General features: G+C 47.2%; 1 protein-coding gene across 4 annotated transcripts in view; it reads right to left on the bottom strand.

Moving 5' to 3' along the window:
• Positions 1-11815: 11815 nt before the first annotated feature.
• Positions 11816-27890, bottom strand: part of LOC140731971 (serine/threonine-protein kinase 38) — a 106060-nt gene continuing 89985 nt past the window's right edge. For all 4 annotated transcript variants that reach the window (XM_073054014.1, XM_073054010.1, XM_073054011.1 and 1 more), the window contains exons 12-14: positions 16351-16446; positions 15930-16021; positions 11816-14784 (exon numbers count right to left, since the gene is read on the bottom strand). In XM_073054014.1, coding sequence (XP_072910115.1) covers positions 14654-14784; positions 15930-16021; positions 16351-16446 — 319 coding nt within the window. In that variant the 3' untranslated portion in view covers positions 11816-14653. The remainder of the gene's footprint in view (positions 14785-15929; positions 16022-16350; positions 16447-27890) is intronic.

Here is a 27890-nt window from a genome sequence, read left to right as displayed (position 1 = left end):
CCCGCTCTGGGATGCTGTCCGGTCCCATGACCTTGCGACCGTCTACTCATTGGAAACAACTGAGTACTTCGGCCTCAGAGATGACCAGGCTGCCGGTCGCATCATCTGCAAGTCTCCTCAGGGGCTCAGTATTGACATCGAATCGAGCCTAAAGAAGATTTAGCTCGTCTGGGAGAGAGGCAGCGATGTTGGAAACTCCACTGTGTCTTGCTTTGAAGCCTGCGATGGTGTGCAGACCTGGCCATAAGCTGTGTGTGTTGTTGGTGGAGAGTTGAGTCTGGATCTTGTCTCTGTATTGTTCTTTCACTGCCCTGATGACTTCCCGCAGATCGTAGCTGCATTTCCTGAGTTCATGTATATTACCAGCAGTGTGAGCTCTGTCCCACACGATAAGTGCTGCTCGCACGGAATTGTTGATCCAGGTTTCTGATTTGGAAAGACCCTGACCAATTTCTGGGGCACTTCCGGATGAAACCCATGACCTCATCCGTGAAGACTCCGTTGCAATAGTCATGGGGAATTTCAATATGCAGGTAGAGTGGGAAAAATCAGGTTGGTGCTCGATCCCAAGAAGAGAATTTGTGATGGCTTTTTTATGGTTAAGATGTTGGAGTTAAGGATGAGATTTCAATGTATTTGGAAGCACCTGATAAAATAAGCAGTAGTCAGTATGGTTTCCTTAAAAGAAAATCTTGTCTGACAAATCTGTTTGAGTTCTTTGAGGGAATAGCAAGCAGGATACACAAAGGATAATCGGTGGATGTTGTGTATTTGGATCTTCAGAGGGCCTTTGACAAGGTGCAACAAATGAAGTTTCTTACCAAGGTAAGAGTCCATGGTATTACAGGAAGGATATTAGCACGGATAAACTAGTGGCTGATTGGCAGGAGGCAAAGAGTAGGAAGAAAGGGGCCTTTTCGGATTGTGTGCCAGTGACTAGTGGTGTTCCGCAGGGGTCAGTGTTGGGGCCACTTCTTTTTACATTATATGTCAGTGATTTGGATGACAGAATTGATGGCTTTGTGGCCAACTTAGCAGACAATACAAAGATAGGTGGAGGACAGGGAATGTTGAGGAAGCAGGAAGGCTGCAGAACGACTTTGACGGATTAAGCAAATAGGCAAGGAAAAGGGAAATGGAATACAGTGCCGGTAAGTGTACAGTCATGCACTTTGGTAGAAGGAGTAAAGGCATAGAGTACTATCTAAATAGGGAGAAAATTCAAAAATCCGAGATGTGAAAGGACTTGGGAGTCCTTGTGCAGGATTCCTGAGAGGTTAATTTGCAGGTTGAGTCAGTGGTGAGGAAGGCAAATGCAACTTTGACATTAATTTCAAGAGGACTAGAATATAAAAACAAGGATGTAATGTAATAAGGCAGTGGTGAGACCTCACTTGGAATGACGCGAGCAGTTTTGGGTCCCTTATTTAAGAATGATGTGCTGACATTGGAGACGGTTCAGAGGAGTTTCGCGAGAATGATTCTGGGATTGAAAGTGTTAACGCATGAGGACCCAGTTGAAACCTCTTGAATGTTGAAAGGCCTCGATAGAGTAGATGTGGAGAAGATGTTTCAACTGGTGGAGGAGTCTAGGACCAAAGGACACAGTCTCAGAATAGAGGGATGTCCTTTTAGAACAGAATGAGGAGGAATTTCTTTGGCCAGAGGGTGGAATTCAATGCCAGGAAGCTAGGCCATTGGTTATATTTAAGGCAGAGGTTGATAGATTATTTATTAGTCGGGGATGAAAGGCAACTGGGGAAGGCGGGCAAATGCCCTTTTGTTTTGGCATCTCTGGTGAGAGGAGAGTGTGTCGGTGTCAGAGACTTACGGAAGTTGGGAGAGAGAGAATAAGAGGAGCAGATTTGGGCAAGGATGGTCTCCTTGGGCTGCGCAGGCACAGGAAGTGTCGAGATCAGAGGCCTTACCTCAGCTGCAAATAAAAAGAAGGGCAGGCTCAAGGGGAGCAGCCATTGTCAGAGTGTGCCGGTGACAGAGGGGAAGACTGGCTTAACAGGCTTCAGTGTGAACTGGCAAAGGACAGTTAAGAAGAGGCAAGCCTTTTCCCTTTTTGTTGTAGAGTGTTATGCCTTTTGATGGAATGCTCCACCTGTCGGATGTGGGAATTCAGGGTACCTGATGATATCCCTGATAACAACATCCGCACCTTACTGAGCGGGTGAAGGAGCTGGAACTGGAGTTGGATGAACTCAGGATCGTTCGGGAGGCTGAAGATATTATAGACCAGACTTTGGGAGAGGTGGTCACACCCCAGAGTACAGGCTTCGACGTAGATGGGTGACCAGCAGGAGAGGTAAGGGGATTAGGAAGTCAGTGCAGGGTTCCCTGTGGCCATTCCCATTCCCCTCAGCAACAACTACACCTCTCGGATACTGCTGGGGGGAGATGACCCACTGGGGCACAGCAGCAGCAGCCTGGCTGGTGGCACTGTGATCAGCCCGGAGGCTTGACAGGGAAGGGTAAATACAGGCAGTGCAGTGGTTATATGGGACTCGATAGCCAGGAAGACAGGAAGGAGATTGGGAGGCCGCAAAAGAGACCAGGATGATGTGTTGCCTCCTGGGTGCCAGGGTCCATGATTATCGGAGGGGCTGCAGGATATATTCTCAAGGGAGAGGGGGAATAACCAGAGGTTGTGGTGCATATTGACACCAATGACATAGGCAAAAGACGGAAAGAGGTCCTACACAGTGAGTACATAGAGTTAGGAAAGAGGCTGAAGAGAAGGAGCTCCAAGGTTGTAATCACCAGACTAATCCCTGTGCCATGGGCTAGTGCAGGTAGGAATGGGGGTGACAGCACAGATGAATGAGTGGTTGAGGACATGGTACAGGGGACAGGGTTTCAAGTTCTTGGATCATTGGAACTTTTTCTAGGGAAGGGGTGACCTGCACAAGAGGGACGGGTTGCACCTGAAATGGAGGGGAACCAATATCCTGGCCAGGAGGTTTGTTGATGCTAGTCGAGAGAGTTTAAACTACTTTTGCAGGGGGCTGGGGACTGGTGTCCCAGGTCAGCAAGGGAAGGATCAGACCAGGTTAGATGTCAGGGAAAGTACTGAAAGGCAAAATCAAAATAACAGGTATGATGGGTTGAATAGTTTGAAGTGTGTATTATGGGTGAGGGTGATGAATGTAGAGCATGGAACTACAATGTTGTAGCCATTACTGAATCTTGATTGAGAGAGGGGCAGGAATGGGTGATTAATGTACAAGGCTTTTGAAGTTTTAGAAAAGATAGAAGTGAAGTTAAAGGGGATGGAGTTGCACCACTAATCAGGGACAACATCATAGACATAATGGAGGAGTCAGACATTGGGTCCATTTGGGTGGAACTCAAAAGTAGGAAGGGTGCAATCACACTGATGGGATGGTACTACAGGCTTCCTAATAGCCAACTGGACATTGAGAAGGTTAAGGAAATGTGTTAAAATAATAGTTATTGTCATGGGGAGGTTTCAACTTCTCTAATAGAAACTGGGGCCGTCTTAGTGTAAGCGGTTCCGATGGGGTTGAAGTTGTTAAATGTATCCAGGATGGTTTCTTAATTCAGTATGTGGAAGGTCTAATGAGAGGAGGGGCTGTACTGGAACTGGTGTTAGGTAATGAGCCTGGTCAGACGACTGACCTTTCAGTGGGTGAACAGTGACCTCAACTCCTTAACTTTCAGAATAACTATAGGTAAGGGTAGGTATGGTCTTTGTGGGAGAATTTTAAATTGGAGTCGGCAAATTACGAGGACATTAGGCAAGAAATAAGAAGTGTTAATTGGGAGCATCTTTTTTCTGGCAAGTCCACATCAGGTTTGTGGAGGGTGTTTAAAGATCAATTGCACAGAGTACAGGAAAGGGATGTTCCTGTTAGAAGGAAGAACAGGGATGGAAAGGTAAGAGAACCTTGGATGTCCAGAGAGGCGATGAATTTAGACAAGAAGAAAGTATATGAAAAGAAAAAGGAAAAGGAAAATTATGGAGAAAATTCTTAGGGATAGGATATTTGAGCACTTGGCCTAATTAGGGAGACCCAGCATGACTTTGTATGGGGCAGGTCGTGTTTTACCAACTTGTCTGTCTTTTTGACAAGGTGACAAGAGAGACTGATGAGGGTACAGCACTGGACGTTGTCCACATGGATTTTAGTAAGGTGTCTGACAAAGTCCCTCATGGCAGGCTAATCCAGAACACTAGAATGCAAGGGGTCCGATGTGAAACGGCTGTTCGGATTCAGAACTTGCTTGCGCATAGAAGACACAGGGAGTAGTGGTTGAAGGGATTTATTCGAGCTGGAGGTCTGTGATTAGTGGAGTTCCGCAGAGACCTCTGGTATTTGTGATGTATAGAAATGACCTGGATGAAAAAGTAGATGGGTGGGTTCATAAACTTGCAGCTGATACCACATCGGTGGAGTTGTGGATAGTGTAGAAGACTGGCAAAGAGTAGTGTGAGACAGTTGCAGATATGGGCTGAAAAATGGCAAATAGAGCTCAACCCAGATAAATTTGAGATGTTGCACCTTGGTAGGTCAAATTCAAGGAGACACTACACTATTGAGGGCAACGTCCTCAACTGGGTTGCTGAGCAGAGAGAACTTGGGATTCAACTTTATAGATCATTGAAAGTGGCTACACAGGTCAATAAGGTGATTAAGAAGGTTTATAGAATGCTTGTTTTTATTAGTTGAGACACTGAGTTCAAAAGTAGGGTAATATAGCACCCTTCATAAAACATAAAGCTGGAGTATTGGGTACAGTTCTCGTCACCCCACTATAAGATGTTGAGACTTTGGAGAGAGTGCAAAAGAGGTTTACCAGGATGCTGACTGGGTTGGAGGGCATGTGTGATCACGGGAGGCTGGATAAACCTGGGCTGTTTTCTCTGGTGCTTCAGAGGCTGAGGGGAGATCTGATAGTTTACAAGATTATGAGAGGCATAGATAGAGTGGATAGAGACTATCTGTTTCCCAGGTTTGAAATGTCTAATACCAGAGGGCATGCATTGATGGCGAGAGGGGTAGGTTCAGAGGGAGATGTGAGGGGTACGTATTTTCACTCAGAGAGTCGTGAATGCCTGGTATAGTGGTAAGACAAACAGAGACGTTTTCATAGACACATGGATGTAAGGAGATGGAGGGTTATGGACATGGTGTAGGTAGGAGGGATTATTGTTTGGGTGTTTTTGATTTGCTTTTTAGCTAATTCAGCACAACACTGTGAGCTGAATGCCCCCTCCTGTGCTGTATTGCTCTATGATCTATGTTCTTGTAATCAGCATTGGAGAGACAGTGACTAAGTTGTGGTGAGGCTCTTGTAACCAGTGACAAGGGTACAGAAACAATTATAGAACCAGAGCATGGAAACCAGCCCTTCAGCCCATCTCTCCATGCCAACCAGTGCCACTTGCCTATATCCCTCTAAACCTTTTCTATCCTGTACCGGTCCAGGTTTCTTTTAAATGTTGTTAATGTTCATGACTCAGCCACTTCCTCTGGCAGTTCGTTCCATGTACGGATCACTCCCTGGATGAAAAAGTTGACCTTCAAATTCCTGTCAAATCTCTCCCCTCTCAGCTTAAATATAAAACCTCTTGTTCTTTTCTCCTTTTACCCTTGGTAACAGAACGTGTGCATTCACTTTATCTTGATTGTATACACTGCCATAAACACAAAGGTTGGGGGTGTTGTGGATAGTGTGGCGGGCTGTCAGAGGTTACAACGGGACATTGATAGGATGCAAAACTGGGTTAACAAGTGGCAGATGGAGTTCAACCCAGGTCAGTGTGAGATGGTTCATTTTGGTAGGTCAAATATGATGGCAGAATATAGTATTAATGGTAAGACTCTTGGCAGTGTGGAGGATCAGAGGGATCTTGGGGTCCAAGTCCATAGGACACTCAAAGCTGCTGCGTAGGTTGACTCTGTGGTTAAGAAGGCATACGGTGCATTGGCCTTCATCAACTGTGGGATTGAGTTTAAGAGCTGAGAGCTAATGTTACAGCTATATAGGACCCTGGTCAGACCCCACTTGGAGTTTTGCGCTCAGTTCTGGTCACCTCACTACAGGATGTGAAAACTATAGAAAGGGTGCAGAGATTTACAAAGATGTTGCCTGGATTGGGGAGCATGCCGTATGAGAATAGGTTGAGTGAACTCGGCCTTTTCTCCTTGAAGTGGTAGAGGATGAGAGGTGACCTGATAGAGGTATATAAGATGATGAGGGGCATTATCATGTGGATAGTCATTTTCCCTGGTCTGAAATGGTTGCCACAAGAGGACACAGGTTTAAGGTGCTGGGGAGTGGGTACTGAGGAGATGTCAGGGGTAAGTTCTTTAATCAGATTGGTGATTGCGTGGAATGGGCTGCCAGTGACAGTGATGGAGGCAGATACGATAGGGTCTTTTAAGAGACTTTTGGATAGGTACGTGGAGCTTAGAAAAATAGAGGGCTATAGGTAAACCTAGTAACTTCTAAGGTAGGGACATGTTCAGCCCAGCAGTATGGGCCGAAGGGCCTGTATTGTGCTGTAGGTTTTCTATGTTTCATCTCTCAGTCTCGTACACTCCATTTATCGTCCTGCTCTATTCAAACTGTCTCTATAACTCAGTCTACCGAGGACTGGCAACATCCTCGTTAATCTCCCTGCACGATTCCTGTGTATAATCCTTTAACTTCCACTTCCTGCTCTCTGTATAGATACCTACAACTCTCTCCAAATCTCAACTGCCTTGTGATGGTGAGTATTTAAAAAGTTCTGCCTCCAGCCTGCTCAGATTTGCAGGCAGGTAGTAATCTCCCACATGGATAAAATGACCATGGTGGATCTGTGCTGTTCTCAACCCCTCTTCTGAGCCAGTACCCATCACCGTCGTGACAGAGGATTCATAAAAAAACCTAAATAAGACTGTTCCAGTAGGTTCCGTAACACCATTCCGAGAAGCAACAAATAATAGATTTGTTGTCATGGGTGACTTCAACTTCCCTAATATTGATTTGACACCTACAAAAGGGTTAGGTGGGGCAGAATTTGATAGGTGTGACCAGGAAGGATTCCTGGCACAATACGTAATTGAGCCAACTAGATGACACCATACAGAATCTGGTGCTGGGCAAAGAAGCAGATCAGGAGTTAGATTTCATTGTGGGGGAGCTTTCCCAAGGGTGGCAATTGCCAGTGTGAGGGGGTATAACTTTTAGTTAATTGGAGGAAAGTATAGGGGGAATGTCAAAGATAGGTTTAGAGAGTGGTGGGTGTATGGAACGCTCTGCGAGAGGTGGTGGCAGAGACAGATATGGACATTTAAGAAGTTCTTGGATGGGCATGTTAATAATAGAAAAATGGACAGCCATGTAAGAGGGAAGAGTTCAATTGATCTTTTGACACAAAATTGTGGGCTGAGGGGCCTGATCTGATTCTGGACACCAGACCCAACCAGTTCCCCACCACCACTCTCCTCCACCTAGCAGAGCTTGTCCTCACTCTAAATAATTTCTCCTTGTACTGGTTAGGCACAGGAGTACATTCAGCCAGAGACTCATTCCACCGAGATGTAACACTGAGCATCATAGGAAGTCATTCCTACCTGTGGCCATCAAACTTTACAACTCCTCCCTCAGAGTGTCAGACACCCTGAGCCAATAGGCTGGTCCTGGACTTATTTCCACTTGGCATGATTAACTCATTATTATTTAATTATTTATGGTTTTATATTGCTATATTTCTACACTATTCTTGGTTGGTGCAGCTGTAACAAAACCCAATTTCCCCTCGGGATCAATAAAGTATGTCTGTCTGTCTGTCTTTGGGTCCTCCCTATTCCTTCAAACAACAGGGGTAGCTTTTGATAGTGATTTGACTGTCTCTATCGCATGGGTCCCAGCTATGTGGAACAGTCCATGTTCCAAGCCCACACTGGTGACCGTCCCACATTTTTCCTGTGCTGCAACAATGCTGCTTCCTGCACTCGTCGATTTCATCCACTTTGCCTCCAACCTCCACCCTGCCCTCAAATTCACCTGGTCCATTTCAGCCACCTCCCTTCCCTCTCTCGATCTCACTGACTTTATCTCCGGAGGTAGCTTATCCACCGACGTCTATTACAAACCCATGGACTCCCACAGCTGCCAGGACTACGCCTCATCCCACCCTGCTAGTTGTAAAAACACCATCACCTTCTCCTATTTCCTCTGTCTCCACCACATCTGCTCTCAGGATGAAGCTTTTCATTCTAGAATGAAGATGTCTTCCTTTTTCAGAGAAAGGGGCTTCCCTTCCTCCACCATCAACACTGCCCTCAACCGCATCTCTTCCATTTCACGCACGTCTGCTCTTACCTCATCCTTGTGCCAGCCTACCAGGGATAGGGTTCCTCTTGTCCTCACCTACCACCCCACCAGCCTCCGCATCCAGCACATAATTCTGCGAAACCTCCACCACCTCCAATGGGACCCCACCACAAACACATCTTTCCCTTCCCCCCAGTTTCTGCTTTCCACTCCCCATGCAACTCCCTTGTCTATTCACCCTTCCCCACTGATCTTTCTCCTGGCACTTATCCTTGCCACACTTATGTTGGAGGAACACTTTATATTCCATTTGGGTAGCCTCCAACCTGATGGCATGAATATCGATTCCTCAAATTTCCAGTAATGCCCCCCCCCCTTCACCCTTTTCCACCTCCTTGTCCCTCTCTTACCCCATCTCCTCCCTCTGGCGCTCCTTCCCCTGCCTCTCCTTTTATTTCATTCTTCCATGGCCTTCTGTCTCTTTCACTGATCAAGTTCCGAGCTCTGCTTCATCCTTCCCCCTCCATTTCACCTATCACCTGGCATTTCTCTCTCTCCTCCCCCCACCTTTCAAATCTACTCCTCAGCTTTTTTTCTCCAGTCCTGCCGAAGGGTTTCAGCCCAAAACATCGTCTGTACTTCCTTGTACAGTTGCTGCCTGGCCTGCTGAGTTCCTCCAGCATTTTGCATGTGTTGCTTGGATTTCTAGCATCTGCAGATTGTCTCTCGTTTGTCCTCATTTCTCCTTTGACATTAATCTTTCACCTTAAATGCATGCCCTCCTGCATTTTAACCCATGGGAAAAGATATTATCTATCTACATTATCTATGCCTCTCTCAATCTTAAAAATCTCTATCTTGTCTCTCCTCAGCCTCCACTGCTCTCGAGAAAACTGAAGTTTGTCCAATCTCTCGTTAAAGTACATACCCTCTAAACCAGGCAACATCCTGGTAATCCCTTTCTGCAGCCTCTCCAAAGCCTCAACATCCCTCCTATAGTGGGGCGACCAGAACTGTATGTAATATTCCAGATGTGGCCTCGCCAGTTTTATGAAGCTGCAGCATAATTTTGACTTTTGAACTCAATGCCTAGACTAATAAAGGCAAGCATGCCATACACCTCTTAACCACCCTATCAACCCGTGTCGCCATTTTCAGAGAGCTATGAATATGTGTTGTATCCAAACTACCAGAAATGAAAGCTTTACCTTCTGCCCTATACAGTACATTCAGGGAATACAATGACGTCGATGTGCAGAACAACTCCACAGTGAATCTGTGCAGAGCAGGATCCAACCAGCCACTAGAATCTGCATTCCCTGGAGCATAGGATGTTGAGGGGTGATCTCGGAGGTGAGAGTGCCCTGACCAGCTGTATCACCACCTGGTATGGGAATTGCAAAGCATCGGACCGCGAGTCCCTCTCCACCCCAACCCAAGATATTTATCACGAGTACACTATCTCTCTGGACCTCCTACCACCAAGCAGGAGGTACCATTACATTGGGACAAAGACTTGGGATGGGAAACAGCTTCTTCCCCCAGGCTGTAAGACTACTGAACTCCCTGCTACCACCCAGTAGCGATATGCTGTTTACTTTTTGACTTACATCGTAAATGCACCTCACTATAGGTGTCAGTCTTCTGGAATATATTATTTGTAAATCTGTGGTAACATTACTTTGTGTTGTGTGTGACTTCACTGTGTTTTGTATTTTCGCCCTGGAGGAACAAACAGCCTTTCGTTTGGCAGTATACATGCATATGGTTGAATGACAATAAACTTCAGCTTATAAAATCACGAGGGTCATGGATGGTCACAGTCTTCTCCCCAGGGTAAGAAACCTGAGGGGCAACTCTGCACACAGAGGAAGTGGTAGAGGTGGGTTAAATTATGATTATAAGACATTCGCATAGGAAAGGTTCGGAGGGATGTGGGCCAGACTCGGGCAAATGGGACAAGCTCAGGTGGTCACAGCCAAAGGTCCTGTTTCAGTTTTGTACGACCTTAGGACCTCAAAGATGAGCAATCAGCTAACATTCCCACGTTCTGTTGTCCAGGATCCCTAAATTATGTCCTGGGAGAAGAACGTGGGGAAGAGCAAGCACACAGACTGCCAGTGCATCCAAAGCAGATTCATCACCAAGCAGCCACCTGCACCCAACATCTGACGGGCCTTGGTGCCTGTGAGTAGCAGGGTCCCAGAAGGCATCCACGGCCAACAGTGCCCACAAGTAGCAGGGACCCAGACGTACCCACAGGTTGCAGTGCCCACGAGTAGCAGGGACCCAGACGTACCCACGGGCTGCAGTGCCCATGAGTAGCAGGGAGCCAGGAGGGACACTGTGACCAGGAACAGCTCTCCTGTTGCCACAGCTCTACCTACAGACTTGGGCACTTTCATACCAGGAGTGTTCACACAGGAGATAAGGGCAATGTCAGTCGTTGCTCAAGTATCGCTGCACTGTGATTTTGTGCTGGATTTACAGAACGTGTCCTTACCGTGACGGCACGTCAGAGTAAAAAGATGGATCACTGTGGGCTCGGTACCTCTGCCTTTCTTCTCCCCTGCCGGAGGAAACATGCAGCCACTTACCCTGTGCAGAACTCCCGGGGTTTAGATTCCACCCAAGGACTCGAGTGCACACGTGTCACATATCAGAATCACCAGAAGAGGGGGCTGCAATGTACCTGGACACCTGTCTTCGATCAGTCATTGCAAACAGCAAAAGGTTTATGGAAAATAAATCACCCTACTTCACCAATCTCTTTCAATCAACTAAGGGTGATTAATAGCTGGACAGAATCCAACCTCGATTATGAAAGCTTTAACATTCTGTGCAGAGGCAGATTGTAAAGAACAGTTCACAGCCCTACCCAGGAACTTGGACAATGAGGCAAATTCCCCCCACCGGAGTTCTCTTGACAGTATGCAAATTGATGAGACTGGAGTTCGGGGCCTCATCATCAGCAAGACCTGCAATCAATGGTGAAGATCAAAGCTGGAAGGTGCATTGGAAATCCAGAGGTTGTAGCCCAGTGACCGGAGCTCCAAGTCTGCAATGAACTGGGCAAGTTGAAAGCCCAGGGTCTGTGAATCTGTGAGCTTACTGGAGACTTGAGTTCGGAGACAGCCTGGCCTAGGGTCAGGGGACTTTGTGATTAAAGGATCACCACCTGTTAGGCAGTTTTTGCTTGTTGTGTTCTGTGTTATTCTGCTGAGAATGGTGAGCATGCTATGTTGGCATGGAATGTGTCTTGACAGTTGTGGGCTGCCCCCAGCACATCCTTAGGTTATGTTTGTTATTCACACATTTCACTGTATGTTTCAATATATTCAAGAAAAATTATTCAGAATCTGATTCTGAAATTGTGGCTAAAACACTACCTGTGCTCCAATAACCAGCCCCGCTGGGTTACACAGCAGTTCCAAGTCCAGAATAAAGTGTAGAATCATTTTCAAAAGCACTCGAAATAAAGTGAACACACAATATTAACTTTGAAGCAGACTTGGTGTTATGTAAAAGGTCTTTTATAATACAGGTTTAAAGAAAGTGGGTGGTGATTCATAAAAAGCAATTCTGCAACGCATACAATACTTACACCAGATTCACCAATCTCACACAGTCACAGCAACACACCCCTTCACCCACAGGCCGGAGCTTCAGACAGCTCTCAAAGCCAGAAGGTAAATCCTGGCCTGAGAGGGAACAACTGCAGCAGGTCTCACTCTCTCTCTCTCCCCCTCCCTTGGACATGTGATCCCCGGTAACACCAGCCTGGGGTATGTGTGGAGCTTCCTTTCCTTTAGAAGGGGCTGAAGCTGCTAGCCTACTCTTAAACCAGCCACAGCAGAGAAGTGGATCACCATTGTTGCAGTAATGGATGGGACATCTCGCCGCTCCCGATGGGTTAAGGTTGGGGAACTGACAAGCAGGACTGTCATGCTGTGACCAGCTGCTCATCCCTGAGGTCCGGACTATTCTTAACCAGTGAGGTGCAGAGGTCCCGCTGGGAGTGAGCAGATTACAGCAGCTGCTTGGTCCATCTCTCCAAAGGGGGAGGGTGTGGAAGGTCACCTTCATCCTGTGGCTTTCTGCAGGATAAGGAATTTGGCCCAAGGAGAGCCAGTGTGACAAGGTGTAAGGCATGAAGTGGCAGAACACGACCTGCTACAACAGAAGAGCAGCAGATACTCCTGCCAGCAGTGAAAAGCACTGAGATTTTATACTTACTGTTCAGTTTGCAGACTCACAGGAAAACATCTACATTCAGTCATATTAACTGGAGGCATGTCTATAACCACATCTCATGGCACCGGGGTCAGAGGTGGGCACACCTATGGGATAAACAGCTTACCCTGGCATCACAGGGACTGTACAGAATGTCCTTGCTGTGCTGGCATGAGGGGCCCCCTACAGAAACAACCAACTTCAACGCCAGACCCTTGAGCTGTGAGCTCCTCCTTTGGATCAAGAGAGTCGGTGGTGGTCAACCCTTCCTACATCAAAGCTAATCCCCTCTTGACCGACCAATGGGCCACACTATCTGCAGATAGTGGCAGAGGAAAGTGGAAATCAGAAGAGACCCATCGATGGGGGTGGGAGGCTCAGAGGAAGGGGAGATCAGTCTGTGAGGAGATTAGATGGGAGGGGAATTTTTATTCCTCCATTGCTCGCTGTCCTAACACATTCAGACCTTCTCAGAATAAAATACAGAAAAATTCCACATTGCAACCACAGCTGCATCCTGGATTGTGGTTTGGCCGAGACCCTTTTGGGGGTTGCGAGCCGGGGTCGTATGCCACGGTTCTCTCCGGCACTCAGTGAGCCCGATACAGGGGAACAGAGCCTACCACTTGCCAGCAAAGTGAGTATTCTCACTGGCTGGCAACCACCTGGTCCACAAGGAGCAGCAGCACGGGTTTTCACCTACCCTCTGTTGGTGAAACGGCACCAAACAACATGCCGGCAATCTGTTATAAAGTAATACTAGGCCTGCAAATTCCATCCGAGGCAGGCCTGGGGGGTGGAATGGAGAAAAATGAGGAGGGCTTTCCAACAAACTACGAGGGATTAAATGAGGCAGAGACTGTACTTTCAATCACCAGACTGTCGAACCAGAGCTAGTGCACTGACTACGGACACACACAGAAATACCCCAGACTTCAAAGGCCCACATAACAAAATCATTGCAGCAAAGTCCACTCCTGGGCTGCCAAACATCATGGTGGACTCTCCCATTATTTTTGGCTACATAACTTCTTTATCTACATTATAAAATGGCTGCCGTAATGCAACATCACACAGTGGTTCCCAGGAACACACTTCCCCTCGCTGTAAGGTGAGGTTTTACTCTGTTGGAGGGAGGAGAGCTCTTCACTGAGCCTGCAGAGATCCAGATTCCCGACAGCGCGGCCAACCCGGAAAACATCTTCTATACAGGTACAAACACATAAATCGGTATTTACAAACAAGAATTCACCAGAAATGTTCCCCTTATAAAATAATAAAAACTGCATGTCGTCAGAAAGGAAGGAGGAATCCCACAGAGTTCTTCACGAACCCCATCCAATTAAATGCATCCAAGCAGAGATTAAAACAGACACGAGAACAGTACCTTGGTGTTCATAGAGTCGATGACAGAGGATGGAAGCACTGAGCACAAAGCAAATGGATGGCTGCAGGGCCGGGCAGCCAAACACTTGGCAGATGTGCAGCGGCCAGCTGTGCATATCCAGATGTGCTTGGGCCACAGGTCAGGTGAGCAGCTGTCTGCTTTGCTGATCCCACACTGGGAACATCATTACCCTGCCCTCTGCCCAGTGCTGTGCATCTCTCTCACCATGGGTAGGAACTGAGGAAAGTCAGCACAATACTGACGAAACGCATCAAGAGTTGCTTCCTACGCTGGCACTTCATGGGGAGAAAGAGGTGGAGCGACCGAGGTACCTTTCAATGAAGGGTCATTATGCTGGCGTGCTCCAGAGACCCGGACAACCTACGTGGACAGGGCAGAGTCAGAAGGGATGCAGAGACAACCCCCCTGGCAGTACGGCCAGAAGGCAGAGGCCTGGCACCAGGTCTCTGCCCCGGGACACCCGCACTCACCCTTACACTGCCCCTGATTCAGACAGGCACTGACTGATCTCTGGGTCTGCTTCCCATCAAGTTCCTAGCCCCGCCCCACATGGCCAGAGAGATTACAAAGGATATCTGTATATTAGGAATAAAATCTTCAGTCTTTCACAACTGTCACTATCCAGGGCACTCAGGCCCTACTACAGGACGAATCGAGTTGCTGAGAAGAGACCGGCACTGAAGCAGGGAGTCGCGCCCCTGGGGTCAGAGTTGGTCATTTGCCAGACTTCATGTACGAGGGGATTGCCCCTCGAGCCGTCAGACCCTCGAACCGCTTGTATGTGTAGTTGATGAACACCCAGTCCTTGTTCTTGTAGTCCGACTCCGAGTGGTTGCTCACTGCAACTGAGAGGAAAGACAAAGTGAGGGTGAGGCCCAAAGGAACCACACATTCTCGCGTAGCTCCACACACAAGTTCAGACTGACAGTATCACACCATACAGGAAGCTCCAGTCAGTCCCCTCCCCAAGCCCATGAAACCGTGCTACACGGTCACTTCTCCACTGACCCTGTAGCTAAACAGGGAACTACAGCTTCATATGCACAAAAGATTCTGCAGATGCAGGAAATCCAGAGCAACACACACACACACACACACAAAGTGCTGGAGGAACTCAGCAGGTCAGGCAGCATTTATGGAAATGAATAAACAGTTGATATTCCGGGCTGAGACCCTTCATCGGGACTGGAAAAGAAGGGGGAAGAGACCTGAGGGAGGGCAAAGAGGAGAAATGAGAAAGTGAGACATGAATGCAGGTGGGTGAGCTACAATCCATCAGCAGCCCCACGTCAAAGGGAAGTAGGCAGCTCCTTTAGTAAATGATCTGAAGCGTACAGCTCAAACGGCTGGACGCTGATTGAAAGTGGAACTTAACGATTTGGAACAGTGGGAGCAAATTCCAGGGCTTCAGAGAAAGACCAGGTTTTTGCTACAAAGAGGCACAAAGACTGGGTTTGATGGGTCTGGGTCTATACTTGTTGGAGTTCAGAAGAATAAAGGGTGGGGTGGGGGAATCTCATTGAAACCTACTGAATATTGAAAGGCCTAGATAAAGTGGAAGTGGAGGAGATGCTTTCTATAGTTGGGGAGTCTTGGACCAGAAGGCACAGACTCAGAATAGAAGGACGTCCATTTAGAACAGAGATCAGGAGGAAATTCTTTATCCAGAGGGCGGAGAATCTGTTTAATTCATTACAACAAACAACTGTGAAGACCATGGCGTTGGGAATATTTAAAGCAGAGGTTAATAGGCTCTTGATTAGTTAAGGTGTCAAAGATTATGAGAAGGCAACAAAAGAATGGGGTTGCGAGGGATAATAAGACAGCCATGATGGAATGGCGGAGTGCACTCAATGGGCTGGAAGAGAATCATTTTATTTCTATGTCTCACGGTCTTAGCTCTAATTGAATATTTTGATAAAACAGGGTCCTATAATCCTGGAGAACATATGTAAATCTAGACAAGTCCTTCCCCTCTTGAAATCCTTACCAGGCTGCAAGATGTCTGAATCAGGAAATTCATCAAAGTTTGAAGTATCATCGATGCTCTTTATTTCAATCGATATGGCTGCCGGCCTTTCCCTGTTGAAAGAGGTTTGATCAGAAACACATTATTGTAGGACGGACTAAACAAATGAGGGTTGTATGATTTCGAGAGAGAATAAGGAGGGACAGGTCTTCAGTAGGTATATACACCAGGGTATACAGGGCACAAGTAGACCCACAGTAATCCCAGCACAATGCAGGCTCAAGGTATCCAATCCCGTTGACAGGGGACTGCAGCTGTGTGACACTGGGAAGTATTCAGTGGACTAATGAATGAGAAGGAACCAAAATGTCTGAGGGAGGAGAGCTGTGGAGAAATCTATAATTTGGAGAACTGAAACCAATGGTAACAGCTCCACACTCACCTGATGTGCTCCCAGTCCACACACTCAAAGAACGGATTGCTCTTCACATCTTCCACTCCGTTGGCCCCAATTCGTGTTTCCGACTCACAGCAGAACCTGGGGGATCAGAGGCCATAGCTGTCAGGCAGGCACCAGGGACACAGCACATCACGAGTCACATTCCAGTGTTGTCTCCCAAACCCACTGCCAACCCTGCTTCGCGCTTAGGTACAGGGGCAGAAGTGCCCCATTCAAAACTCACTCAAGTGCTCATTCACCAGGAATGTGTCTTCATAACATACATCAGCTATACTAGCTTTGTCTAGTCTCTTCTCCTTCCTCTAAAACCTCAAGTAAGCGAATAACTTATAGATTTCTCAATGTATTTTACAGAACTGCTGCCACAGAACAACAAATATTGCAACATATGCCAGAGATATTGAACCTGATCCTGATTCCTTTCCGTTGGACATTCCTTCTGTTAGGGCTCAGAGGAGGCCCACAAGAATGACTCCTGGAATGGAAGAGCGCTTGATGGCTCTGGGCCTGTACTCAGTGGAATTTAGAAGAATGTGCGAGGATCTCATTGAAATCTATAGAATATTAAAAGGCCTAGATAGAGTGGCTGTGAAGAGGGTGTTTCTTATTGTGGGCGAGTCTAGGACCAGAGGGCACAGCCTCAGAATAGAGGGACATCCATTTAAAACAGAGATGAGGAATTTCTTCAACCAGAGGGTGGTGAATCTGTGGAATTCACTGCCATGGACGTCTGTGGAGGCCAAGCCATTGGATATATTTAAAGCATAGGGTGATAATTAAGGGTGTGAAAGGTTATGGGGAAAAAGCAAGAGAATAGGGTTGAGGAGGATAACAAATGAGCCAAGATGGAATGGCCTAGTTCTGGTCAATGTCTGCTCTAAATTGTGTACTCCAGTCCCTGGACTACAAGTGTCTTTGTGGTTGCCCCTCATTTCATCTTAGGCACTGAGGATTGCAGGAAATTGAGATGGACACCTGTAAGAGTGGTTCCTTGTGTCTGGCCACAGAACATAAAATGAATGACTGGAAATTAAAGCAACAGGGGATTAGTGGGTACGAAACAGTCAGCACAGTTAGGCTAGACATGTACAAGCATATCAATGATCACTTCAGTGACACAGATCCACCAGGTCAAGTATAGGACCTCCTTACCAGCACAGCTCACCTCAGGCTCGGGATGTGTGGAAAGGGGATGGACAGAAAGGGATGCAGCTGATGTCCAATGTTCTGTTTGTTCTTCTCCGAACAAACATCTCCGAGGATCTATCCTGGGCCCAACATATTGGCACAATCACAAAGGTGGAAAGACAGTGGCTATATTTTGATGAGAATTTTGATGTTACCAAAGGCACTTGCAAGTTTCTACACATGTACTCTGGAAAGCATTCTAACTGGTTACATCACCATCTGGTATGGAGGGCCACTGCACAGGATCAGAAAAAGCTGAAAAGGGTAGTAGACTCCGCTAGCTCCATCATGGAGCCTGAAGATACACACTCAATGTTTTAGGCCAGTCACAAACAAGAGAAAATTTGCAGATGCTGGAAACCTGAGCAACACACACAAAATGCTGGAGGAACTCAGCAAGCCAGGCAGCATCTATGGAAAAGAATACAGTTGGACATTTTGGGCCAAAACCCTTCATCAGGACTCGAGAAAAAAGATGAAGAGTCAGATTTAGAAGGTGGGGGAGGGGAGGAAGTACCACACATTGATAGGTGAAACCAAGATGGGGGGGGGGGGGGTGGTGATGAAGTAAAGAGCTGGGGAGTTGATTGGTGAGAGAGATGCATGGCTGGAGAAGGAGGAATCTGATAGGAGATGACAGAAGCTCACGGAAGAAAGAAAAGGCGGGGGGGGGGGGGGAGCACCAGAGGGAAGTGATCAACATTTCAGGAGAGCTTCTTTGCCTCCAACAGCAGATTTCTGAAAGGTCCATGAACACTACCTCATTATTTTTGCTCCTAAAAGGAGCATTAGGAGCACTACATTTAATTATTTTCTATATTTCTTACTGTAAGTTGTAACACACGGCAGATTCCAGTTAAGTGGGCTATCGGTTAATCAGGGCAGCTGCTTATTTGGGACAACTCTCAAAGAACTGTTATGAGTGATGAACAGACCTGATGGACAATGGGGTGCAGAGTTAACCATTCCCAATCCCCCCTTCTGAGAACTATGAACTATTGCTGTTGTTATGCTGCTATTGAGAGAGAGAGATAAAGCACAGGCAAGAACATCTGCTACAGATAAGAGGGGGAGAGAGACTGTTGATTTACTGTATTATGACTCTTCCTGGATTAGTTACCTTCCACTACAAGGACTTTACTTTGCTCATTAACATTCCTCAGGAGACAGCAAGAGTGGCCTGATTTGATGGACACAGTCATTCAGGGTTGATGGATAGCTGAGACCCCGTGAGTGGGGATAAAAGACAGGTCTGGAGAGACACCCTCCAGACACACCAGTGGACACTGACTGAGTGTTGGGAACCCACAGAAAGGTGGGGGCGTCGGAGACCGAACCAGGAGATCGGTCAGTAAAGCTCACAGTGTTACAGCAGGGCTGGTGGGGACTGGTGTGTGTGTCCACTCATGCCAGAGTGACGAGTCCACCACAGAAGAACGGTCTAGCTGTAGACCAGAGGGGTTATAACTGAATGGCCACAACGACACGACGGATTAAGAAAGCCACAAAAGGTTTGCCTGCCGCAGCTGTTGCTGTTACATCTTGCTCTCTCTCTCTCTCTCTCTCTCTCCAACGATTTCAATACAACAACCAAAACCACCTCAGCAGTTATGAACTGAACTCTATACTTTCCTATGACAATTCATTTACCCCTAGACATCGACAGAGCTTGTTTATTATTGATTATTATTATTCCTACACATTTAGGTTTATTACTGCTAACTTGTTTTTTATGTATATTTGCATTTTTGATATTGTATTGTGTAGTTTACTAATAAACACCTTTAGTTTGGTACCACCAGACTCCAATGGATTCTTCTTTCTCTGCTGGTCAGACACCCAGTTACGGGGTACGCAACAAATTGGGGCCTCGTCTCCAGGATTTGATTACCAAATTGGGGGGACAGTGAATCGGGATAAAAGTCCCTTATCTGATCTGGTTGTGTGGATAACCAGACGGGAAACCAGCAGAGATGGAAATTGACAAATGTTTAAAAGACCCGACTTTGGGGGCATTAGTGGGTGCCAAGAAGGCAGAATTGGTGAGCGTTGCAAAATGATTAAATCTCTCGGCGGTGAAATCGTCTATGAGCAAGTTGGATATACAGAGAGCAATAGCTGTGCATTACGTATCCGAGGGTGTGTTCACGTCGGATGTATTGGACCTGTTCCCTGAGAAAAAACCAGTCGAGGGTGAGCTTCAGATACAGATAGAAAGATTAAGGTTGGTTGCGGAGAAGGAGGAAAGGGAGCATGAGCTCCAGATACTCCAGATAAAGGAGATAGAAGCTGCAAGGCAGAGAGAAGAAGCTGATAGGCAGAGGGAGGACAGAGAGAAAGAGAGGCAGTTTGCGCTGGAAATGGAGAGGTTAAAGGCATCGCAGGGAAGGGACCGGGCAGCAAACCCAAATGAGGGATTCAAGATTGGTCAGGAGATCCAGTTGGTACCTCCATTCGAGGAGATGGATGTCGATAAGTTCTTCCTTCATTTTGAGAAAGTGGCTGTGAATCAGAACTGGCCTCAGGGGAAATGGGCTGTTCTGTTACAGAGCGTACTTAGGATGAAGGCTCAACAAGCGTATTCGGCATTGTCTATGGATGAGCCTAGGGATTACGAGGAAGTAAAAAGGGCTGTACTGAGGAGTTACGAGTTGGTGCCAGAGGCATACCGGCAGAAGTTCCGGAACTTGAGAAAGCCGTGGAACCACACGTATTTAGAGTTTGCCCGTGAGATGCAAATGTATTGTGAGCGTTGGTGCGCCTCAAAAGGGGCCGTTGGAGATTATGATAAACTATTACAGTTAATACTGATGGAGCAGTTCAAAGGTTGTATCCCTGAGAGTATGAAGACGTACTTGGATGAGAAGGAGACAGTGACTCTGTCTGCGACTGCCAAATTAGCAGACGAGTATGCCTTAACCCACAAAACAAAGTTTTCCCTAAATAAGAGCTACCAGAAAGGCAGTAGGGACGGCAGAGAAAGCCCACCGGCTAAGGCAGAGAATAAGCTGGGAGCTAGTGGAAAAGGTAAGGAGGAGGAAAAGCAGGCAGGCAGGAAGGTTCCCAACTTTACGTGTTATAATTGTGGGAAAGCTGGTCATATAGCATCTAAGTGCTTTGCTCTGAAGAAGGAGACAGAAAAAGGGAAAACAGCAGTCCCGACTGGTTGCATTGAGTCGGTCAACAGATCGATGGGGAAGGCAAAGTTAGATAGAGCACAAGAGGGGCGTGAGAAGTTTATCTCGGAAGGGACGGTGTCTGTGAAGGAGGGTGAAACCCCAGTTCCAGTGCGGATCTGGAGAGATACTGGGGCTGATCAGTCATTGATTCTAAGGAAGGTGTATAGACTTCGGTCCTGAGACTGAGACTGGGGAGGTTGTGTTAAGAGGTATCGGGAAAGGGACTGAGGCCGTACCTTTGCACAGGATGTTTCTGAAATGTGACCTGGTATCTGGACCAGTCGAAATAGGGGTGCGGTTGAAACTACCAATGGACGGCGTGGACGTCCTACTTGGTAACGATCTGGCGGGTGGTGACGTGTATTTAGCAGTGAAATTAACAAGTAAGCCTGTAAGTGCTGAGGACCCGCCCATAGATTCCAAGATTTATCCCGCACGCGCAATCACTCGCAGCATGTCTAGAAAGGTGGCTGAGAAAGGAGACAGTTTAAATGAGTCCAGGGTTGATTTAGCGGAGACATTTTTGCCGACCTTGTATGAAAAGGGGTTACCGGAGGAGAAGGAAAAGGATAGTGGGGTTAAGGAGAGTAAAGGAGAGGAGGTAAATCTACCATTAGCAAGGAGGGAACAGAGTCGTGATGAGAAGCTTGTGGCGTTGAAAGAATCAGCTCTTTCTGAGGTAGAGATTGATAAGGAACCGGGGGGATACTATCTGAAGGAGGGAGTATTAATGAGGAAGTGGAGGCCGACCACGGTGCCAGTAGATGAGGACTGGGCGGTGGTACACCAGGTGGTGGTTCCGAAGGTTTATCGGGATGAAATTTTGAACTTGGCTCACAAGGGTCCTCTAGGTGGACATTTGGGAGTAAGGAAGACAGTAGATAGGGTTATGAAAGATTTTTATTGGCCAAATATGAGGAAGGATATTGTTGACTATTGTAAAAGGTGCCATACTTGTCAGGTGGTAGGAAAGCCAAATCAGGTTATCCCTAAGGCACCTCTCAGACCGATACCCGCCTTTGGGGAGCCTTTTTCCCGAATCATCGTGGATTTTGTGGGTCCTTTGCCTAGAACTGCGAGCGGGCGGCAGTATGTCATGACCATGATGTGTGCCCCTGGGGAACATTAGGACTCCTGCGGTGGTAAAGGCCCTCATTAAATTTTTCACCACGGTAGGGTTACCTAGAGAGATACAGTCAGATCAGGGGAGTACCTTTACGTCCCGTGCATTTCAGCAAATGTTGACACAGATGGGAGTTAAACAAATGCTAGCCTCTGCATACCACCCGGAATCTCAAGGAGCGCTGGAAAGATTCCACGCAACTTTAAAGACTGTGATTAAAACTTACTGTCAGGAAAACACTCGTGACTGGGATGATGCATTACCACTTCTGTTATTTGCAGTGAGGGACACGGTTCAGGAATCTCTGGGGTTTAGTCCATTTCAGCTCGTTTTTGGTCACAGGCCCAGAGGACCTTTAACCTTACTCAAAGAAAAATGGTCTCGTCCGAATGTGCAAGTCAATGTCATTGACTATGTTTTGAGGTTCCGTGAAAGGCTCCATAAAGTTTGCGAGTTTGCGAAGCAAAATCTTAAAGACTCCCAGACTAAAATGAAACAATGGTATGATAAACGAGCCCGAGAGCAAGAATTTCAAGTGGGCGATAGGGTTTTGGTCCTATTCTCTGTAGTTACCAACCAAACCCCTACAGGCGAGGTTTCAAGGGCCGTACAAAGTGATTAAGAAAATAGACTCTCTGAATTATGTGATCGAAACACCTGATAGGCGAAAGCCGAGCCAGTTGGCTCATGTTAACATGCTCAAAGGTTATCGTGACGCGACCCCCACGGTGGTCGGTGCTGTCGCGAAGACCGATGAGGCAGAAAGGATTGATAAGGAGGGGTCCGAGCATTTTGAAAAGATAAGCATAGTACCCACCAGACTAGAGAACTCTGTTATTTTGGCCAACTTTGCTGATAAAGTCAGTCACTTGGAGCCTGAACAAAGAGAGCAACTGACACAGCTAATTAACCGGCATGTAGATTTATGCCCAGATGTTCCCAGAAGGTGCAAAGTAACAGAGCATGATGTTATTGTTACCTCAGCCCAGCCGATTAAGCAATCCCCTTATCGGATGAATTTGGAAAAGAGTAAGCTAGTGGGAAAAGAAATTGAGCATATGCTGGCTGCTGGTATTATTCGTGAATCTTCCTCTGCATGGGCATCTCCATGCGTGGTTGTACCGAAGCCGGACGGTAGTATAAGATTCTGTACAGATTACAGAAAGGTGAATGCCATCACACAATCAGATGCTTACCCTATCCCCAGGGTGGATGATTGTATTGATAAAGTGGGTAAAGCGAGATACATCACTAAGATTGACCTGCTAAAGTGATACTGGTGTGTTCCTTTGACTGACAGGGCTCGAGAAATTTCAGCCTTTGTCACAGCATCAGGGTTTTATGAATACAATGTGTTGCCATTTGGAATGAAAAACGCTCCAGGGACATTTCAGAGAATGATTGACACTGTGATTAAAGGGTTAACAAACACAAAGGCTTACATTGACGATGTAGTAGTTTGGAGTGACACTTGGGATGAGCACATTGAAGCTGGAACTGTTTAAACGAATGTCTGCAGCCCATCTCACAGTGAACCTCGCAAAGAGTGAATTTGGCCATGCCACGATCACATACCTGGGGTATGTGGTAGGACAGGGGCGACTGACTCCTGTGCAGGCTAAAGTACAGGCTATTTCCGAGGTTCCTGTCCCAACAAATAAGAGGGCATTGAGAAGGTTTTTGGGCATGGTGGGGTACTATCGAAAATTTTGTAAGAACTTTGCGGATATTACCCTCCCGCTTACAAAGCTCCTACAGAAGGATGAAAAATTTGAGTGGAGCAGTCCTTGTCAGGAAGCTTTTGAGAAGTTGAAAACCATATTGTGCCACCACCCTGTGTTAAAAGCACCTGATCTCTTGAAACATTTCTCCCTGGTGACTGATGCAAGTGATGAGGCTGCAGGAGCAATCCTATTGCAGAAAGCAGGGGATGGAGTGAAACACCCAGTGGCGTATTTCCCTCGAAAGTTCAATGTGCATCAGAGAAATTACTCTACTGTGGAGAAAGAATTGTTGGCACTAATCTTGGCAATTCAGCATTTTGAGGTCTACATCTGTGCAGCACAGAGACCATTAATTGTTTATACTGATCACAAGCCTTTGGTATTCTTGGCTAACATGAAAAATAAAAATAGGAGGTTATTAAGTTGGAGTCTGTTGTTACAGGAATTTGATATTAAAATACAACATGTAAAGGGGAGTGACAATGTAATTGCTGATTGTTTATCTAGATGTTAATTTGAAAGTGTATCTGTATTATTCTTGTAGTTAAGACCACTTCTGTATTTTGTTAAACTCTGTAATTCAGTAATATGCTTTATTAGTTAATTTTCACACTGGTGAAAATTTCCAGAAGGATGGGGGTGTTATGAGTGATGAACAGACCTGATGGACAATGGGGTGCAGAGTTAACCATTCCCAACACCCCCTCCTGAGAACTACAAACTATTACTGTTGTTATGCTGCTCATGAGAGAGAGAGAGAGATAAAGCCCAGGCAAGAACATCTGCTACAGATAAGAGGGGGAGAGAGACTGTTGATTTACTGTATTTTGACTCTTCCTGGATTATTTACCTTCCATTACAAGGACTTTACTTTGCTCGTTAACATTCCTCAGGAGATAGCAGGAGTGGCCTGATTTGATGGACACAGTCATTCAGAGTTGATGGATAGCTGAGACCCCGTGAGTGGGGATAAAAAGACAGGTCTAGAGAGACACCCTTCAGACACACCAGTGGACACTGACTGAGTGTTGGGAACCCACAGAAAGGTGGGGGCTTCGGAGATCGAACCAGGAGATCGGTCACAAAGCTCATAGTGTTACAGCAGGGCCGGTGGGGACTTGTGTGTATGTCCACTCATGCCGGAGTGATGAGTCCACCACAGAAGAATGGTCTAGCTGAATGACAGAGGGGTCATAACTGAATGGCCACAACGACACGACGGATTAAGAAAGCCACAAAAGGTTTGCCTGCCGCAGCTGTTGCTGTTACATCTCGCCCTCTCTCTCTCTCTCTCCAATGATTTCAATACAACAACCATAACCACCTCAGCAGTTATGAACTGAACTCTATACTTTCCTATGACAATTCATTTACCCCTAGACATCGACAGAGCTTGTTTATTATTGATTATTATTATTCCTACACTTTTAGGTTTATTACTGCTAACTTGTTTTATATGTATATTTGTATTTTTGATATTGTATTGTGTAGTTTACTAATAAACACCTTTAGTTTGGTACCACCAGACTCCAACGGATTCTTCTTTCTCTGCTGGTCAGACACCCAGTTATGGGGTACGTAACAGAACAAAGACTTTAAAATCAAGAAAATAGCCAGGATTCTCTCACTTTATTTGCAGCACTATGCCACTTACTTGGGGCAACAGACTGTTGCCAAACAGTTTCTAACGAGCATCAGTTGGGTGCACTTGCGTGGCCATTAGACACAACAAAAGCTTTGAGCCAGCAATTTTTAAATAGTGCCAGTTGTGTGTTTGTGTTCAAAAAGCAGTGATGTTTGTCACTGACAGTTGGCAAGAAATAAGCAACAATTCAGAACTGTTTTGCTCACTGCAGTTTCAAACATTCAGACTTAGAGATGCCAAAAACAGCTGGGAGTGAAAATGAAACAATTTCACTACTTCAACAAGTTAAGCACTACAAAGAACTTGCAGGTTCCATCAATCATCTTGAATGTTACAATGAAAATGAAGATTTGGAGGATGCATTCGTCAACAGCTATGAATGAAGGCAGTCCACTATCTGCACTAGGTGTCTGTGCAAATTTTGTTCATTTCAGTTAAATGATTAAACATGGATAAATTCCTCCGTCGATAAGTATTAGGAACTAATACACAATTTTGTAGTATAGGTTTCCCCCGTAATCCGAAGGTAGAGCGTTCCTATGAAATGTTTGTAAACCAAAATGTCGTAAAGCGAAGAAGCAATTACCATTAATTTATATGGGAAAAATTTTTGAGCATTCCCAGACCCAAAAAAATAACCTACCAAATCATACCAAATAGCACATAAAACCTAAAATAACACTAGCAAAAGCAGGAATGATATTGTGGCGACCCACTTTCTGCGCAGGCGAACCGGCTCACAAATAGCCAGCGCGCGGGGGGAAGGTAATGCACCTCCGACGTCATTTCCGCCCGGAGAGTGCGGGCGCTAGGGATTTAAATACCAGCACCGCGAAGTTTGAATAAACTAGTCTCGAAACGACTTACCAACTGCGTGTCGTTATTTCAGCGCTGTGTGTAGCACATCGCTACATTGGTGACTCCGACGGTCCGAACGGGATTTGGACCAAAGATGACCGACTCTTCATCTGTTCACGCAGTTTCGCTAAAACTGCCGACTTTCTGGATGCTGCGACCACGCGTGTGGTTTAGCCGAGCAGAAGCCCAGTTCCAGATTCGGCAGATATCTTCTGATTCCACGCGTTACTATCACATGGTGAGCGCCCTTGACCAGCAGACAGCCGCCCAGGTTGCAGATTTCATACAGTCACCCCCGGAAGAAGGCAAATATGAAGCATTCAAAGCGCTGCTCATTGAGACCTTTGGCCTCTCACGGCGTGAGCGGGTTGCCCGCCTGCTTCACCTGGACGGTTTGGGAGACAGGCTGCCGTCAGCATTGATGAATGAGATGCTGGCCCTGGCTGACGGACACAAGCCCTGCCTCATGTTCGAGCAAGCGTTCCTAGAGCAACTGCCCGAGGACATACATCTGCTGCTGGCCGACGCGGATTTCAGCGACCCCCGGAAGGTGGCGGCCTGGGCAGACGTGCTGTGGAAAGCCAAGAGGGAGAGCGTGGCGTCCGTCGGTCAGATTACCAGGCCACGCGCCTAACATCAGACCAGACCAGGCCCGGCAGGGGAGCGCACACAACACAGAGGCAGGTGTGAGGAGGACAATGAACAGTGGTGTTTCTACCACCAGCGGTGGGGCAGAAAAGCCCGCCGTTGTCGCCCGCCCTGCAAGGGCCAGGGCCAGGGACAGCTGCCGCTAATGACTATGGCAGCAGGCCACCAGGACAGCCTCTTGTACGTCTGGGACAAACAGTCGGGACGCCGCTTCTTGCTCGACATCGGAGCGGAGATCAGCGTTTTGCCCCCGACGGGGTATGACACCCGCAACAGGAAGCCAGGACCCACCCTGAGGGCCGCAAACGGCAGCACGATACGGACCTACGGCACCCGCACAGTGCAGCTGCAGTTCGGCGCCAGTCGGTTCACGTGGGTTTTCACACTGGCCGCAGTGGCCCAACCACTCCTGGGGGCGGACTTCTTGTGAGCTCGCAGCCTGCTGGTCGACTTGCAAGGGAAAAGACTGGTACATGCCGAGACTTTCCAGACGTTCTCCCTGGGTGAAGCCAAGTTGCCGACCCCACACCTGGACTCCATCACGCTGTCGGGCAACAAATTCACCAGAATCCTGGCACCATGCCCAGACACGGGGTACAGCACCACATTCCGACCCAGGGACCACCCCTCCACGCCCGCGCACGAAGGCTCCCCCCGGAAAAGCTCCGCCTGGCGAAGGAGGAGTTCAAGAGGATGGAGGAATTGGGGATCGTAGGGAGGTCCGACAGCCCATGGGCTTCCCCCCTGCACATGGTGCCCAAAGCAGCCGGGGGTTGGAGACGATGCGGCGACTACCGCAGACTGAATGAGGCTACCACTCCAGGCCGCTACCCCGTGCTGTACATACAGGACTTTGCAGCAAACCTGCACGAGGCAAGAATCTTTTCCAAAGTAGACCTCGTCCGGGGATACCATCAAATCCCGGTGCACCCTGAAGACATCCCCAAAACAGCACTTATCACCCCGTTCGGCCTGTTTGAGTTCCTCCAATTGTCGTTCGGCCTGAAGAATGCTGCACAGGCGTTCCAGCGGCTAATGGATGTGGTGGGACGCGACCTGGACTTTGCGTTCATCTATTTGGATGACATCCTTATAGCCAGCAGTAGTCGTCAGGAGCATCTGTCCCACCTCCACCAGCTCTACTCCCGCCTGACTGA

Source organism: Hemitrygon akajei, chromosome 8, assembly GCF_048418815.1.
Source record: "Hemitrygon akajei chromosome 8, sHemAka1.3, whole genome shotgun sequence".
In the NCBI taxonomy this organism is placed as follows: Eukaryota; Metazoa; Chordata; class Chondrichthyes; order Myliobatiformes; family Dasyatidae; genus Hemitrygon; species Hemitrygon akajei.
This window is presented reverse-complemented; position numbering and strand designations above follow the sequence as displayed.